The following is a 17,663-nucleotide window of genomic DNA, read 5'->3' on the forward strand; positions in this document are numbered from 1 at the left end:
GCTGTTATCTAAATTGAACTTGTCTCCCCTCCTAATGAAAGTGGAAGTATACTGAAGTTATCTCATTCATACCTGTACCCCAGGCCCCTGATCACATAGGAGGAGTTCAGTGAGGTTTTGTTGAGTGAATTCATGAATGTGAGATCTTAGAGAAAAATAGACTTGTGGTCTGTGTGTAAGGAAGATCTTCTTAAGATGGTTTTTATCCTTAGAGATCCATTTCCTCAATTAGGAAATGCAGAAAAAAATCTGAAAATAGGAAAAAAATATTTTCCCTTTTTGGAATATTTTCTTTAGATTGAAGGCAGACATGGTATATTAGCAAGCACTTTCAGAAATTGTGGTTCCTTAGACATTTCTGACTATAGACCACACATCTCCCCTTGAGTTGTGGAAGAAGCCCTGCTGGGAAAAGTCATTCCTTTTAATCGGGCTTCTGTTTGATTGTATGTTTGGGGGACAGGGCACCAGTTGTGTATCAAATACTTTTTTAAACATATTATTGATACTAAAAAGAAAGAATATAAAAGCAACCTCAAGAATTAATAGCTTTTAGTAGACACAGGAAATAAAGAAAGGCTTTCAAATAAGATGGATAAACCTAAGGATCTGTATGGAGAACGTGAAGGGGGACATTGGAGAGTTAGGGTGGTTGGAGTTTGGGGATCCCTATTTGGATTGGGGAGAGCCTAGGAAGGTCTATCAGGATTGGCATTAAAGGGGTTGCCTGTCTTTACCAATGGAATTATTATGGGACAGATTACCCTCCCTTAGTTATTACCAATGGAATATTAATAGAAACTGTGTAGGTTAAAGACAACAACAACAAAAAAACTACCATTCATAAACAAACCCTGTGCTCCATAAAGAGGAATGCTGAGTTTACTTTTTTGCAGATTCTGAGCTGCTCTCAAGATAAAAGATCTGTGACTTCAAACAGGATTGGAAGAAGAAGAAGAAGGAGAAGGAGAAGGAGAAGGAGAAGAAGAAGTAGTAGTTTGAGAGTTTTAGGTAACCCTAAATTCTACCTAAAATTAGACTGAATAAATGATTCCAGAAAAATAGATTTGGAAGAGATTCTGAATAATTTTGTTTTGAAATCTTTCAGAAGAGTTTTCATAATTTTTTGGTAGTAGTTCAGTCTCTACTGCTGAAATATAAGTTTACTGGATTTATTGAACCAGTTTCTCTAATGCACTTTCACAGAAAATGTTGTTTTCTAAGATTTTAAGGTTAACCTTGAAAATGTATTGTCTAATTGCAGAATAAAAATCCTAATAATTTACCTTTCTATATACCATAACAGACATTCAAATATTTTTGGAGTCATTTTTATATACTAAGAATTATGTAATTTGTTTTATAAAAATTCAGAATGTATCAGGTGCTATTAACTGTCAAGTACCAGTGGAAAATAACGTTTTTTTTTTTTAAATAATGTACAAAACAAACAAACAAAAAGCGATTGTGGTGAATTAAGCTATTAATCACAGATCTTTACTCTCTGTGGTCATATTAGTGCAACCCATCCTTGCCATGACCCCAAAATGTGCAGAGGAAATTCCCTGAGCCTTGACTTTGATCTCAGCTATGTGACCTGATTTGAGCCATGAACTATGATACTAGTGATGGGGTGCCAATCCCAAGGCCAAGCCTTCAGAGAAACTATGTGTTTCTGCTCGCTCCTCCTTTGCTTCTGTCACTATCAATGCTATCCATGGCTCAATGAAAGAAAGAGTCAGAAAGAATAGACCTGATCCTGACCTGTGAAGAACCAAGCTCAGGATGACCCAGTGCTTGAAGCAAAGCCACCCAACTGAGCTCAGCCTAGATCAGACATATCCAAGACAACATATGGGTATATGATGAGGAATACATGATGGGGGCTAGGGATGTGGCTCAGTGGTAGAATCTTGCCCAGCTTGCATGAGGCCCTGGATTTGATCCATAACACTGCAAAATGGGGGGCAAAAAGAAAAAGAAAACAACAGAAAAGAAGGAGGGGGAGGTGAAGGAAAAAAAGAAGGAGGAGGACAAGGAATGACTGTTTTAAGTCACTGAGTTTTGGCATAGTTTGTTAGGTAGTGATAGATAACACTATCTACACTACAAAGACTGTAGGTGGACACTAGCAGCAACAATGGCCCTGACAAGCTACGTATAAGAAAGTCGTATTCAAAGCCTGAATACCCACCACAGAAAAGTTCATCACTTTCATCAAAGCAGTCATTTACTCCATCACAGCGCTGGGCCTGAGGGACACACAAACCAGAGGAGCATCTAAAAGATCCAACAGGACAAGCTATAAGCAATAAAAAAAAAAAAGAAAGAAAGAAAAAAGAAAATGTCATGTGGGTCCTGAAAAATCCCCAGACCACATAGCAAAGAAACATGAAGATTTAAGTGATTAGGGATTTGACAAGGTAGCAGGAGTAATTATATAATATGTCCATCTAAATAAGGCTGTGGGTAATGACAAGCCAAAAAAGCAGAACCCAAGTGAACAAAAAAAAGAAAATTAATTAAACAGGAGGTCTGAGTAATCACTGCATCCAAGTCACCTTCAAAATCAAACCTCGGGCTGGGGAGATAGCTCAATCGGTAGAGTGCTTTCCTTGCATGCAAAAAGGCCTGGGTTCAATCTCCAGCACCACAAAAAAAAAAAAAAGAAAAAAGAAAAGAAAAAAAACCTCTGCCTTGACTCAGCTCCACAGCATTAATACAGACTTGAAGCATGGGAAAGCTGGAAGACATATTAGAAGCCAGCATTCTTAATGTGCAGGCTTTAGACTTTCTGGGGGATTACAAATAGGATGCTCCTTTTCCAAATTGTCTGTGATCAAAAGAATTATTCTTCCTCTTTAATTGCATTTTCAGGTGATCTGTGTTCCAAAATACAAGAGTAACCACTGATCTACTCAAGTTGACCTAGAGAGATTAGTGCCAGGCCTCAAAGCCAAGACACCTGCTTCCTACTTCACTATCCACTATTCTTTCCTTTTCAATCAGGCTGCTCATAAAAGATCCACTCCCTCTGTTGGCTTAAATCACATCCTAAGCTAATATATGAATATTGCTGAAATAATAAATCCTTCCTCCCTTGTGCAAAAGAACAGTGGGAGAGTGCATTACAGGTCCACCTCTGTCTCAATGGCATGTGGTGGAGCCGGTGAGTCAGGGGGAATAGTCATAGTTTGAAAAGACAGTTAGAAATGAAATGACTGGCTCTTCTTGAGACCCTGCTGGAGATTGTAATATTCTGAGCATAATATTCCAAATGCAAAAGCAGGATATTGGGGATTGTCAGAGAACAACAAGGTCTAAGTTCCTTTCGCTCATGTCATAAGTTCCTCAATGAATAACTTATACTTCCCCATTTTAAATGGGTCTAGAATTTCTTGAACATGTCCTTATCTACACTCCAGCTCCAATACTTCCCTCAAATGTTTTCTTTTCTATTAGCCACTTCCTGGTCGCTGTTCCAGCAGTTCTACCTTCTGAGTGCTGTTATTTGAATCCTTTCAATCAAACAGCTACCCTTGTGCACCATAGACCAAAATGAATCAAAACTGTTGGTCTCAGATTCTCCATATGTTGATATGAACACAAAAATCAGAAAAATAACAAGCCAAAACACGGACTTGTCCTGTATTTCAGGAATAATGTAAGAAGTTATACTTCAGCTATAAATCAATAATGTCAAAAAATATTAAATGATTTCTCTACAACTTAAAATAAAGCAGTAAAACATAATTTATGTGTGTGTGTGTGTGTGTGTGTGTGTGTGTGTGTGTATATATATATATATATATATATATATATATATATATATATAATTTGTTTTTAAAAATACATATATAAAAGGAAATAACAAAAAAGAAGCTATACTCATTCCTGAAATATTTGAGGTTATAAGTTATAAAGCATTGGTGGCCATACAATAACTTTTTCCCCCTGTTTTTCTTTGGGTACTGGGGATTGAACCCAGGGGTACTTACCCACTGAGCCACATCCAGCCCTTTTTCTTGAGACAGGGTCTCACTGAGCTCCTTAGGACCTCTCTGATTACTGAAGCTGGACTTGAACTTATAATCCTCCTGCCTTAGCCTCCTAAGTTGCTAGAATCACGGGCATGTGCCACCATGCCCAGCTCACCATGTGATGATTTATTGAGGTTTTCTAAGGATCTCGTTGATAACCAGGCTTACGTTGACTGATGTTGTAACTGCCGTATTCTACCAACAGTGGCTTGTCCGAAAGACTTGAACTGCACTGGAACTGAATGTGAACCAGAGGGCTGGGCACTCGGAAAATCGTGTGATGATCCATGTAGGTGCCACAGTACCTGAGGAGACAGGAGTAGGAGAGGACACACAGCTTGAGGTTTCATCAACTGCCTTCCTGTTGACAGTAAATTCATCTGTACTGTGGTCATTGGATTTTGTAAGCAGAAATGCACTAATGGTAGCATCGAATCCATCCTATGCTGTGGCCACAATCTAGTAACTTCTCCCCAATTTTATCTTCTGCTAAATAGAGCAGTAAGAGTACTACCAACACTCACAAGCAAACTATGAATTTAATTCTTCTAGGCCCATCTCCTTTCAGTGAAAAACAAAAATAAAACATGAAACAAGAAGGTCTTGCCCACAGACCTCTGTGCAGAGCAGAGTGGAATCTCTGAGTTCAGGTTGAAAATATGCAAAGAACGTCATCAACACTTGAAGCAAACGACTATGTTATTTCCATCTAAATCAAAATATGATATGCACCTCTGGGTTTGTCCTTGGTAGAATTTCCAAGAAGTAATGTCTCTACACAATATTTCCCTCACTTGATTTTTCTCTTACCTCTCATTACTTAAAAATGCCACCAGGGTTCCCAAAATTCTTTTGGAAAAATAATCCCTCTGGTTAGTAATTCTTGCTACATGAGCTCTGTGAGCAATGGAGTAGGAGCATTATTATACAGAAGGCCTGTGAGAAGTCCACTGCCCTGTTTGGGCAAGGCTTTTTCCAGTGTGAAACCTCTAGGTCTCCATGGGAGACAGGGAGCAGCCTCAAGACTTGGGGTGGTACTGTCCCCTGGAACTTGTGAATGCCAATCACTCTAGGCCCTCAAATCACTTGGGAACCTCGAAAGCCCTTTGAATCAGACACTGGCATTCTAAAGCACAGATAATCTGTGATTTTAGGGAGGAAAACATTCTCATGTCATTCAGGAAGAGTCTCTTGCAATTGGCTGAAGTTCAGGAACTGATGGACTGATAAGCCAGTTTCTGTTATATAAGGAAGAGATAGCAGGTGTAGGTGGCCACCTGACCAAGTAGGAGCCAGGTCTGAAAGGTTCCTGAAAGCCACGCCAAGCTTTGGGGATCAGAATCTACTCTAATTGATCATCTTGAGATTGTCACACCATGATCTAAAGACATGATTTTTTTTTAAGAGAGAGTGAGAGAGGAGAGAGAGAGAGAGAGAGAGAGAGAGAGAGAGAGAGAGAGAGAGAGAGAGAGAGAGAGGAGAGAGAGAGAGAGAGAGAGAGAGAGAATTTTTTAATATTTATTTTTTAGTTATCGGCAGACACAACATCTTTGTTTGTACGTGGTGCTGAGAATCGAACCCGGGCCGCATGCATGCCAGGCGAGCGTGCTACCACTTGAGCCACATCCCCAGCCCACATGATGTGTTTTGTGTGTGTTCTCCACTAACATCTAGGGTTTTCTTCCAAAGATGAGTCCTACTCAGGCATCTTAAAAGGGAATTAAGATGAAGGATGTTGGCCTCCATATTTGGGCTGGAGCTTAAAGGGAGATCCTATGCAATGGATCATGATGAAGGCTTAGAGACTTAGAGCTCAAAAAGTGAGAGATTGGAGAAACCCAACAAGAGTCAATTTATGTATCCAGACATATAACAAGTCAGGAACAGACATAAGTGAAATAATTTGTTAAAGTTCAAAAGCAAGTAAGTAGAACCAGGATTTGAACACAGTTGGCCCGAGGTTATACTCTGGCACTTTCTAGAACATCCAGTGGCCTTCTCCTTGGGCTTTGCTCTGCTTTTCCTCTCTAATGGCATCCAACTTGTAGGGTGACCATTATTTCTTTGAGGTTAGGTTCTCTGAACTATTTGAGGAAATCCTTAGTCTTTCCCCATTCCTTATGACTCTTTCCACCTTTCTCTTTAGAGCCCCAATTCCCTTAGGCTAACTTCTCAGCAAGGGGTCTCATTAGTTCAATTAGAGCCTCCCCTTTCCAGTGAGAAGAAAGGATAAGGAAAGGGCTGGCATTTTAAATCCTGAGGGTACAACTAACATGAAATGAATCTGATAGGATTTCAGCCAGCCTACAGACTACAGGAAGAACTGGCCTTTCAGGAGAAGCACAGGGCCAGAGTGCTTTCCTGGTATTGCTTGGGAGAAGACCCTGCTCCTACCTGCAGTCACACATCCTGGACTGTTTCTGCTGTGACTTGGGAGAAAAAAATTATAATATTTCTTATTCAAAGCACAGTTTAGTCACAGGTTTATCATACAAAAGATGTGTAAAGATTTCTATATTTATTAAGCACCAAAAAGCAGTACCTGTGAAGCCTTGAGGCACATTCTATAGTGCTTATTCATTAATATAATTTCCAAAGAAATCTTGTTATTTATATTAACATAAATCATATTTTTGATCTGTTGTATGCATTATGTCCTTGAATGCTTGCCCAAACACAAACCCTTATTGAGAATTATCATCTTATTTACAAACTGAAAATCAAAGATGTTAAGTAATTTGCCCCACTTAATATAGCTACCAAATGACAGGGCTGGAATTTGAAGCCAGGTCTCCTGTCTCCTACAGAACAAACCCTTGATTCAGTTACACTCCCAAAAGGAATACTGGCTACATTTTAAGAATGGATACAAGAACATTTTTGAATCTGATAGGGCCTACTCCTCTGAAGACAGGATAGATGACTATTTTGCAATTTGTCTAAAGGAACTGGAAGAAGGTTATTAAGGAAAAGCACCTAGGGAAGGTTTCATTTATGAAATAATAATGAGCAAAAAATTAGCAGGCAAAGCCTTCAACCTCACAGGATGCTTCTCTGAAAAGTGAAATGAGAAGCCAAAGCAGGGTGTCCTGTATTTTGAATGGTAATTCAATTAAATGGTTATTAAATACCTATTATAGTTTCAGAAGCAAATAAACAACACTAACAAGCAAGGAATAAATCAGAGCGAGAGTAAGGAGCCAGGCATGTACCTCAGGGAGAGCATATGCTGAGCTTGCACAGGCCCTGGGTTCAATCACCAGCCCAAGGGAAGGGGACAGTGACCGTGGGGACTACTAGGTTGGTTCAGGAAGCCAAACCACCTACATTTCTCTGAGATTTTTTTCTGGTTAGCCTCAACCCATTTGCTAGCCTTCAGACCAAGCCAGGTCTGTCAGGCCTCTATGAACAAAAGGAATTGGCTAACCTTTGTACCACCAGAACCCCTATTTATTATTTCCCCCAGCAGCTCTAGAATTTGAATATTTTATCTGCCAAATACTTTTGTAAAGCATGCACTATACACATGGAAAATCCACAGAGTCGAGGTGAGGCAGAAGCCATGTCTTTAGATCAACTTTGCCCTGAATCCTGATTCAGTCCCTCAGGAGTGAGAGTCCTTGTGCAAGTTTCTTGATTTCTCTCTCAGTTGCCCTCTGTCAACAGTAAAGTGGAAACTCTTTAGAGACAGACAAATTCTCTCTAGGACAGAGGCCACCAAGGATTCATCAGATTCCTCACATACGAAAATCACTTACATGTGCTCATTGATTTCCCACCATCCATGCTCGCAGCCTTTCATACTCTTCTTGGTGATTGAATAGTTATGGAATCTCAGGGCTATGCCGAGAGTTGACAGAGGGGTCTGTGAAAAACAACATCAAGTCAAAAAATGCCTTTAGGCAAAGGATGAAATCTCAGGCTAACATTTCCTTGCTGGCTCGGTACTTATTGTTTCAGGGGTGTTCTACTCCTGTGCCCTGTGCCCCTGGTGTGGTACACCAGTTCTCCTGAACAACCAGGATGGGAAGAAGTGCAGGTGGAGAACAAAGAGGATAGCCACCAGGTGCTCAAGACTCAGCTTCTGGGCCCATGAGGTGGGACACCATAGGCAGTGTCTCTGGGTTTCAGCCTGCCCCAGTTGGATGAGCTTAATTTTGCAGACATTCACCAGTTACTGAGTGTAAAGAATGTCCTCTGTTGATGAAAACAATGACGTGGCTTATTTAAAGTTTCACTCAGATCCTGTAGATAAAAGAGAAATGAATCAGCTTCCTCTTCATATTACCTGGGTATTCCTAAAGACTGTCACTGAATCATCTGGGTATTTTCTGAAAAGGTCAAGGGAGCCAGACTGCCTGCTTGTGAGCAAACATGCACATACTATGCCACGACACAACTGGCCTTTTTATTGTACTGTGTGGTGTACGTACACCTTATGTCTGATATGCCAACGTTTTAGTTTTCACTTTCACTTTGACCCAGGAATTATGGAAGGAGAGGATTTTTATGTTTCTAGAGAGTTGAATTTTGGCTTACCCATTTTCAAGTTTTCTAATTCCATCTTAATTAGAAGAAAGATTACGGTTTATATTATTTTTTAAATTTTTTAAAAATTTCTTAAGGATTTGATTGTGATCAAATTATGAATGTTCCGTGGTCCCTCTGTTTATTTTTTATTTCCAAACTCATTGGTATGGCTTAATAGCCTTCCTGGCCCTATTTACTGTTCTACACTATGTCTGAATCATGCAAGGGAAGTGAATTAAAATCTCTTATTTAAGCCTTGCCCACTTCTCTTTGTCTTTCCTATACTTCTTGGCTTGTGTGTATTAATGCTATATCATTCACTGCATAAATAACCATCATAATTAGATTTTGTGGATCACCTTTTTATCTTATAAGTTGCCCTTCTCCTTACTTTCAAACCAGGAAATGTTGTGGCCCTGGTTTCAGTGTTGCCAGGTACTAAGAATGAAAACTGTTTTCTTTTTACTTATGCATACCTGGTACAATCTTGCCCATCCTTTCTGTTCAGCTTTTTTGAGTCATTTTTTTTCTTTTATCTTTTGAAAATGACAAAGTCAAGTTTTTAGGTAGTACTTTACAATTCAATCCTACTGTCTTTTTCTTTACCCGTTGACATTTATTACCATGGCAGAGTTTTTAGTCATGCCATTATTTTGTGTTGCTCTTTCATGGGTGTGTATGCATGTCTGTGCGTGTGCATGTGTGTCTCTTTGTTTCTGAAGTACATTTAAATGCAGGAAGCCGCCCTTCACCTCCCACATTTGAGAGGGAGTGAATCAGGCACTTTGTTGTTCTCAATTAAACACAACAACTCTGTTAGGCAAAGAAGGTTGATTTCCATTTTAAAGAAGAAGAAAAAATAAATAAACCCACATAACTAATCAAAGATAAGTAACTTTCCCAAGGTGAGAAAAAGCAGACCAGAGATCCAAACCAGTCCAGCATTTCTTTGAGGGTCACTCTGTTCACAGTCTCTCAAGCTCTAGGAAACCAATGTGGGGGACACACAAGGAATAGGACTGCCTCATGTTCACCAAAAGCCCAGGGCTCATAAGAACACATGTCAAATTTTTTTCCAGCCTTATCATTTGTTTGTTTATTCACACACATAAAAATGCAAATTGACAGATAATAAGCATTTTAAGTAACAGGTGTAGTATCTGCATATAACCTAGCCAAATCCTCCAATGTACTTTAAATCATCTCCAGATTACTTATAATATCTAATACTATGTAAACACTATATAAATAACTATTATACTATTCTATAATAGTAGAGAATAATGACAAAGATAAAGTCTGTCTATGGTCAATAAAGATGTGGATTCTCTCTGCCGTTGGTTGAATCCACAGATCTGAACCCAGACATGGCTGCTCACTGTGTATATGACTAGTTGGTTGGTTGTTTACCTATCTTCCCTAACTGAAAGGTAGTTTCCATAAGAGCAGAACTTTTTAAAAAATTTTTATCCAGTTTCATAGGTCCTCAAAGTTTAAAGTAGCCTGAGTACTTGACCCAGAGAATTCATTCAATAATATATTGACAAATGCAAATCACATATATTTACCACTTACATCTAATTGCTGTGCTATATAATAATGATTTTATATACACTGACTGAGCAAAGGTAACAACACTCTGCCCTGTCTCCATGATACTACAAAAACAAAAAAGAAAAATAGTTTGTTTTTTTTTAAGATTTAAAAAATATTGTGGGGGTGGGGGGAAGAAATGCCCCACCTAGCACAAGAGGGGAATTATATATACTTCATATAAATTTGCTGTTTGTTTTGCTTACACAAGTAAACTATATATTGCCTAATCTAATTTTTTATTTTTATTAATTACTATTCTGATGAAGTAATTAATAATTGCTCCACAATCTCTGTTGTAATAAAAGAATTGTTTGATCCTACAAGCAGGTCTTTACATTTTAATGAAAATAAAAACAAAATAAATTGGAAAAATAGCCCACATTTGTTAATAGTATGTACTTTGTATAAAAAGTGGGCTGAAATTACAGGAAAATTTAGTTTTCTAGATAATATATTTCAGTGCAGTTAAATTTTATAAAATTAAGTGATATTATTCTGTAATTTAAAAAAAATAAAGGGAATGAAATTCTACTAAAAATAGGATAGGAATATTTTTCTAATATACAGGCAAACTAGGCTACCTGAAATTTCCAGGTACACTTGCATTTTGGAGGATAGTAGCTCGGGTAGTATGGACTTGAAATTTTCCCTTCAAAGCCAGTGGTTTCTCTGACCAACACTGTGTTTTCACACTCTGAAAAAGATGTCCACACACAGTGATTTGCAGCTGTGAAGCAATGGGAAAACATACTACATTAATTTATCTAATTACAAATGCAAAATTCTTTGATTAAAACTATGGTATATTTTTTGAACTTTTTTTTTTTTAAAAAAAATAGCACCCCACAGATTTAGTTAAAACACTTGTCAAATTCCAAATTCCATGTTGGTTGCCAAATCCTACATTTTGAATACAGATCTGTAGAATGCTAATACTTTCTTTAAGAACATACTTCTGGAATTGGAGGTAGCAGCAGCACCAGCAGCTGCAGCAGCTATCCCTCCTAAGAAAACCAGAGTTTCATTCCACACTCGGGCTTTTTCCAAGCTCTAAATGGTAATACTTTCAACATCTTTCCTTTGCTATTTCAACCATAGAGGAGGTGGTTGCTTCCTGAGTGTGTTACCTCTATGATACCTTTCAGTTTTCTTATGTCCTTTTTGCCTTTTTTGAGTTGCCTAATTAACACCTTAATGCTAAGCTGACAGTTCACTCTGTCCTCTTCTGACTGGGCCCCAATTCAGGATTCCTGACTAATTCAACCAGCATTATAACAGCCTCAGGAAGGATAAGATAGCATCATAACAAACGTTTCCAAAAACAACTTTTTTTTTTTTTTAATTAGAAAACACTTACTTTGTTCTGGAATGACCTCAAAATACGCCCGGATTCCTGATAGCCTCCGTATATAAGGAGACTTCAGGGTCACCAACATGAGATTGTTTGTAGAAACAAATGACATCAGTGTTTTTGTGGGTTCACAAATTCTGAAACCAGATAACAAAACAAAAACACATGAATAGCAGGCTTTTGGAAGTGTGGGACTCCACCCAACAGTAACTGCACACATTTCCAGAGTCATTCACAAGGTTTTTGTGAATTAGTCCACCAGGCGGGTCTTCATTAACCAGTGGCCACAGGATACTACAGATGGAACCAAGCTGAAAAAAGATACAGAAATGTTTGTCTACAAACTACTACCAAAGAACTCTCCTAGATGGCCCTCCCTGAGCTGTCCTTGAGAACAATTTAGTATAGAGGCCATATATATAATAGCTATGGTCATGGGCTCTGCCCCAGGGAAAATGGATTCAAAACAGCTCCATCAACTAGCTGGATGAAAGATGCCAGGAAATCAAGCAACTAGATCCATGTGTGTACCATTTTTCCTTCCATGAAATAGTAGTAGTAATAATAATAGTATATTCTCCATAGCACTGTGCTGAGGAGTGGAAGAGATAACAACCAAAAATATTTGGAAGGTGAAAAGAAACTAACAATGATTGAGGAATGAGAACCAGTGGCAAACTTATTCTTGCATAGAGTTTGAACTTCTAATGCAAACATTCATTACCAAATATAAATACTAATACATACATAAAGCACTGTGACATATATTTTTTAAAATAATGAAAATCATGTACCCAGTGAGTAATGAATAATAATTTGTTAATAAAGCTTGTCATTATTAGTCTTTCAAATAGTAAGTACTCTTAAGCAGGTATCTACTATTAAGTGAAAAATATTAGGATATGGGTAAGTACATGGATATATAATTATAAACATATATTAACTAAAGGATTTATGCTAAAATGTAACAGAAATTTGATCTGGGTAATGAGATCATGGAGTACTTGATATTATTTTCTCTGATCTCATCTACAATGAACATCTAGAATAAGAATTTGTTTAGCTATGTAATCATAGAATATTTATTGTCATACTTGACTGAAACAATAGACTTCACTGTTATTATAATAAAAAATTAAACAAATATCTTATATTTCAGATATTGACTGAAGTTCTTGCTGTACTGATTTTGAGAGTCTCGTGTACTGCAAGTAAAAAACATTGAGTCTGATAGACTCTAGCAAGGATACTACTAAAGTATCAGGAATGCTAAACAGACAGTCTTTGACTTCATGAGTCTACACAAAAATATTCTTTGTAAAATTGCCAGGGAGCCCATAGAAACCAAGATTGTGGAAGATCTTTTTGGCTGCCAACAAGAGTACCTGCATTAAAGAGGCGGGGGTGAGAGAGGAAGGGAGGAGTTGGAGGGAGAGAGAGAGAGAGAGAGAGGGGGATAGAGACAGGCTGCGTGATACCTGTACAAGATGGTGCTCCGAATTGGCAAGAGGGAGTCATAAATGGTCAGGGAGTCGGTGACACAGTTGTCGGCTTCGAGTTGGATAGACTCAATCGAGAGACGAATCAGACAGCCCACTATGGCCACCAGTTTGAAATGACACATGAGCCTCCCTGAGGTGGCAGAAATCTCCAGAGGGTAGCGGAGAGACAGATGATCTGCATACAAGTCCTGAGAGCAGCCTTTGTCTGTGGAGACAGGACTTTCCTTCTTTCTTTTCCTTTTCTGTCTTTCTCTCTTTCTTTCTTTTTACTTGTTTTTTTAGGAATGACTTTTCTAGAAATGTTTATAGAAGAGCAGAGAGCAAAAGAGGTCATGTGGAGGACATCTGCTGTCCTTGTCAGCAGAGTCCACTCTCCTCTCTTCTGGTAACACCACCCAGATTTTGCTCTGAGAAACTGTCCCTGCATTGCCTGTACAGTTTGGTTGGGGTTAAACTCACCCCTAGCTCCAGAGATGGGTACGTGACCCAGACTGGCCAATCAAAGAAACTGCTTCAGGAATGGGCATATCAGCCAATCTAGATAATGAGCTTCAACCCCAGGACTTCTTGCAGGAACTGCAAGGACATAAGTGTGAAGGAATTTTCCACCACCATTGAGAAAATGATAAATTATAAGCTTGATCTACTGGTGATCTCCTTTTTGCTACTACAATGAAGAACATGCTTATTAAAGAAGCCTCCATAGAGGAAGGCAGAGATGGAGTCCTGGTGTTTTATTGTTATCTGGACCAAACCATGCCTAAAGTCAATATATTCCACATTTGTCCCAGTTATGTAAGCCAGTCAAGTTACTTTTCTGTTTAATCCAGTTGAAATATACTTCTGTCACTTGCAATTTAAAAAGTACTAACAAACACCATCATTTGAAAAGGAAATTAGGGTCAAAAAAGATACTAATCCGGGGGACAAGGGGGTACCATATGAAAAAATTTACCAGATCCTATGGTTGAAGAATAATCTGACCGAAGCCCAGCTGCATTGAAAAAGAGAATAGAAAAGACTATTAGTCCCAGAACTTTGTTTTATTAGGATTTTGTTCAGGAAAATTTATTTTCAGTACTTCTTGAGAACATTCAAGCCCATTTAGGATTGTGCTTGAAAATAATCTGGTAGGGGATGGGTAAATTGCTTAGGTATTTTAGATTAAATAGGGTAGCCAAGAATTGATGGTTGTTGAAGCCAAGGATGTATGAGAATTCATTTTTCTATTCTCTTTACTTCTGTGTATTTGGACTAATTTAGTCATAAGTCTTAAACATTTTTTAAAGGTAAGAAAGCAACTAAATAATAATTAATCTTATGACTGAAATAGTAAATGCAGTGCAGAATTATCCACTAGAGATTTTTCATGTAACAAACTTTTCATTTATCAGCCACTTATCATATGCCTAGCATACATATATTTGTATATGTGTGTACAGATGTGTGTGTGTGTGTGTGTGTGTGTGTGTGTGTGTGTGTGTATGATGTATACTTTGGAAACTCAATTGCTATATGTTGTTTTTTTTTGAAGTCTAATTAAATTTCTTTAATTATCAATTGCTATATGTTTTGTTCCCAGTTCTATTGTTGAATCGCTGTACTATACATAATATTTGGCAACTTCTTTAACCAACATAGCTCTGATGTCTTTGGCTAATCCTGTGCCGCTGGGATTGTAGAAGAGACTGCTTCATTACATCTCTGGCTATGATGATGGTCCTAAGGAATGCTATGGGAAGCAATGCTTAAACACAAATTACCCAACAATCACCATTTAGTACCACAGAGTCCATGTCCACCGCCAGCCCCTGCAAGCTCCCCACAGAAGTTCGGTTTATAATGCTCGTCTGGATGGAGTCCTTCAAGATGGCTGCCACACAGTCCTCACAGAAGATGTGGCCCTTGGCATGTGGCATGACAAACACAACCCAAAAGTGGACAAGGAGGCCACCTTTGTTGTTGCTGCTACAGGGGAAAAAGAGAGATGTTCAAGGATATCTCTTAGGAAGTAGACTTTCTTAGGAAAGAGACCCAACTGACAGATTCAAAGACAATAAGCACATCCGTCAACTGAACCTAACTCCCTTCTTTAGGTAGTCATTGGCTACTATTATGGAGATTAGAAAGAGAAAGCATCACATTATGTATTCTAATTATTATGTTAGAATTCAAATCTAGAACCATTACTATACTATTTCTGTGGATATGAATCAGTATTTGCTGCCATTGAAAATAACAGTTTTAACATGTTTGGTACCTGGCCATGTTTGATACAGTGCCAAATCTGCTTTATCTCATTTAATCTTATGAAAAAGGTCTTAGTGTTTTTCCAGTTTGACAGATGAAGAAATTGAAGCCAAATAAAATTCACAACCACACAGCTAGTTAATAGTAGTAAAGAAATTAAGCCCAATTTGATTTTCAAACTGACCCCAGAGCTTAAGTTTCTAATTGGATAAAGACTGGATATTTTAAAAAATAAACATAAGAGAATTTAAATAACTTGGTAAATGAAAATTTAAGGAAAATGAGCTGCTTCACTCCAAGATTCCTCAGTTCCTTTGTGTGTCAGAGTGGACTGTGAATCCCTGTAGATATTTTGTAAGTGGTGGGAGGTGGGATATAGTATATGTCTCACAATTACTCCTAAAAATTATTGCACATAAAATCTTTTAAAATTTTTTTCTCAGGACCCTGAGTTCAATCCCTGGTACGAAAAAAAATCTCTAATAATCATTTTTCACTGAAAATATTTTCAGAAATAGGGTCTATGCTTTATTCTTGCCCCCACCATCCACTTAATATCGTAGTCATGTTCACGGCTATTTTGCCCGGAGACACTGACATAGGGATTCCAGCTCTGAGGGGAATGTGAAATTTGGTAGACAAGGAACAGGGCAGAGGCTGGGTCCTTAGTTGTGATCATGATAAGAACATACAATTGCCCCTGAGAAGTTGCTTGAGAACAGTAAAATCCCAATCCTTCCACAAAGTTGAGGGGAACTTAAAACATTGAAGGTAGAAATTCCCAAACAGAAGACATAAATTACCTGACATCTGCAACCACAGACTGCTTATAAAATTTGGAGAAGGCAGATGTGGTGTAAACAAAGTTTACCTGAAAAATAAAATAAAAATAAAATGAAAGTATCCTAATTCTTTCAAGCTTGGCTTCCTATCAGAGTACTCTGTGTGTTGCAGGGCCACACTCTGACAGCCAGCAAGGAGAAAAGCAAGCCTCAAACTAGTGGTCTCTAATTCCAAACTCAGACATTATCAAAATTAATCAAGATAAATCCCTACGTTCTGCAGCAATCCTTGGATTACCTACTTTTATTCTGCTGTTTAAGAATAATCGGTTATGCCCATTTATTTCTCTCTTTAAAGAATCTAGTCAAGTTTAACATCTGTTATTGTCTCCCGAGTTAACAAACCAAACTCATTTAAGCACATTTTTCATAGATTTGATGAAACCTCTTTTCAGTATTTGATTATTCTTTAAGGACACATTTTCATATTAGCCACTAGAGGGCGAAGCACACCATTCCCCTTCAGAACCCTCTCTCTTTAAATGTGCAGCCCCTTTAAATCAATCTTTTTTGCTCTCTTGGCATTTCTAAAACCAAGCTCATTCTCTTCTCCCAAGTTTTCTCCTCTGTTGCCTCTCCTATATAATAGCAAAACCACCTACTTAGTCGCCCAAGGCTGGAAAAAAGTACCTCAAAAAATTATATGGCACAATGGTAAAAATAAGAGCTCTGAAGTTTAAAGTCACTATGAAACATATTACCTAAATCTGCTGGGCCACTGTTGCTCTTTGTTTTGTTTGTTTTTTCCTCTGTAAAGGAGGGATCAAAATGCCTGCCTCCTTGGGATAATTTGAGGAATAATTGGTGCACAAGTATCAGAGATGAAGCAATTGGCAGTCAGTAAATAAGGGCCACTGTGGCTGCTTGCTGTCTCTCTCTCCCCCTTCCTCATCCTACACTACACCATGGCTGTGCATTGCCTCTGCTGGGCAACCCCCTCCATTTTGTAGAAATAAAATTGGCAGAAACTTTCTACTTGGCAATGTGTGCCATAAGCCCTGAATTTCTATTGAACAAGGAATTACACTTTGAAGAAATCACCTAAGAAAGTAATTAGAGATGCACACAATTTATGTAGCATAAAAAATGCTGTATTTTCCATTGTAGCAAAAAATGGAAACAGCTTAAACACCCAATAAAAAAGGATTTGGTAACTCAGAGGCAATTAGAACTTGTGTTTTAAAAAGAATATTTACTAACACAGAAACATGCAAAGTAATGTTAAGAGAAAAAAAGTCAAACTGTAAAACTGAATTGTCATTAAAACTCCAGTATGCGTTATCCTCTATGTCTATGTAGTCCAGAATAAAAAGGGGCTTTATCTCTAGTAAGGACATTAAAGGTTTTGATGTTCTTTTTACACTTTTCTGGATCTTTCAGGTTTTTACAATAAATATTTATTAATTCTATAATGAGAAAGGTTTTCTTGTTTGGTTTGGGTACCAGGGATTGAATCCACCAGGGATTGAACCCACTGAACCACATACCCAGCCTTTATTTATTTTTTTTTTTTTAAAGGAGAGAGAGAGATATTTTTAATATTTATTTTTCA

The 17,663-nt window shown here is 38.0% G+C and overlaps 1 protein-coding gene across 1 annotated transcript in view; it reads right to left on the minus strand.

Moving 5' to 3' along the window:
* The window catches only part of Tmprss7 (transmembrane serine protease 7), a 34,165-nt gene that overhangs the window by 9,352 nt on the left and 7,150 nt on the right, over window positions 1-17,663 (minus strand). Inside the window, exons 4-12 of the mRNA XM_076867022.2 lie at window positions 16,073-16,140; window positions 14,794-14,987; window positions 13,975-14,013; window positions 12,996-13,224; window positions 11,524-11,654; window positions 10,748-10,893; window positions 7,799-7,905; window positions 4,209-4,345; window positions 2,195-2,302 (exon numbers count right to left, since the gene is read on the minus strand). Of these exons, the coding sequence (XP_076723137.2) occupies window positions 2,195-2,302; window positions 4,209-4,345; window positions 7,799-7,905; window positions 10,748-10,893; window positions 11,524-11,654; window positions 12,996-13,224; window positions 13,975-14,013; window positions 14,794-14,987; window positions 16,073-16,140 (1,159 nt within the window). The remainder of the gene's footprint in view (window positions 1-2,194; window positions 2,303-4,208; window positions 4,346-7,798; window positions 7,906-10,747; window positions 10,894-11,523; window positions 11,655-12,995; window positions 13,225-13,974; window positions 14,014-14,793; window positions 14,988-16,072; window positions 16,141-17,663) is intronic.

The sequence above is a fragment of the Callospermophilus lateralis genome, chromosome 10, assembly GCF_048772815.1.
Source record: "Callospermophilus lateralis isolate mCalLat2 chromosome 10, mCalLat2.hap1, whole genome shotgun sequence".
In the NCBI taxonomy this organism is placed as follows: Eukaryota; Metazoa; Chordata; class Mammalia; order Rodentia; family Sciuridae; genus Callospermophilus; species Callospermophilus lateralis.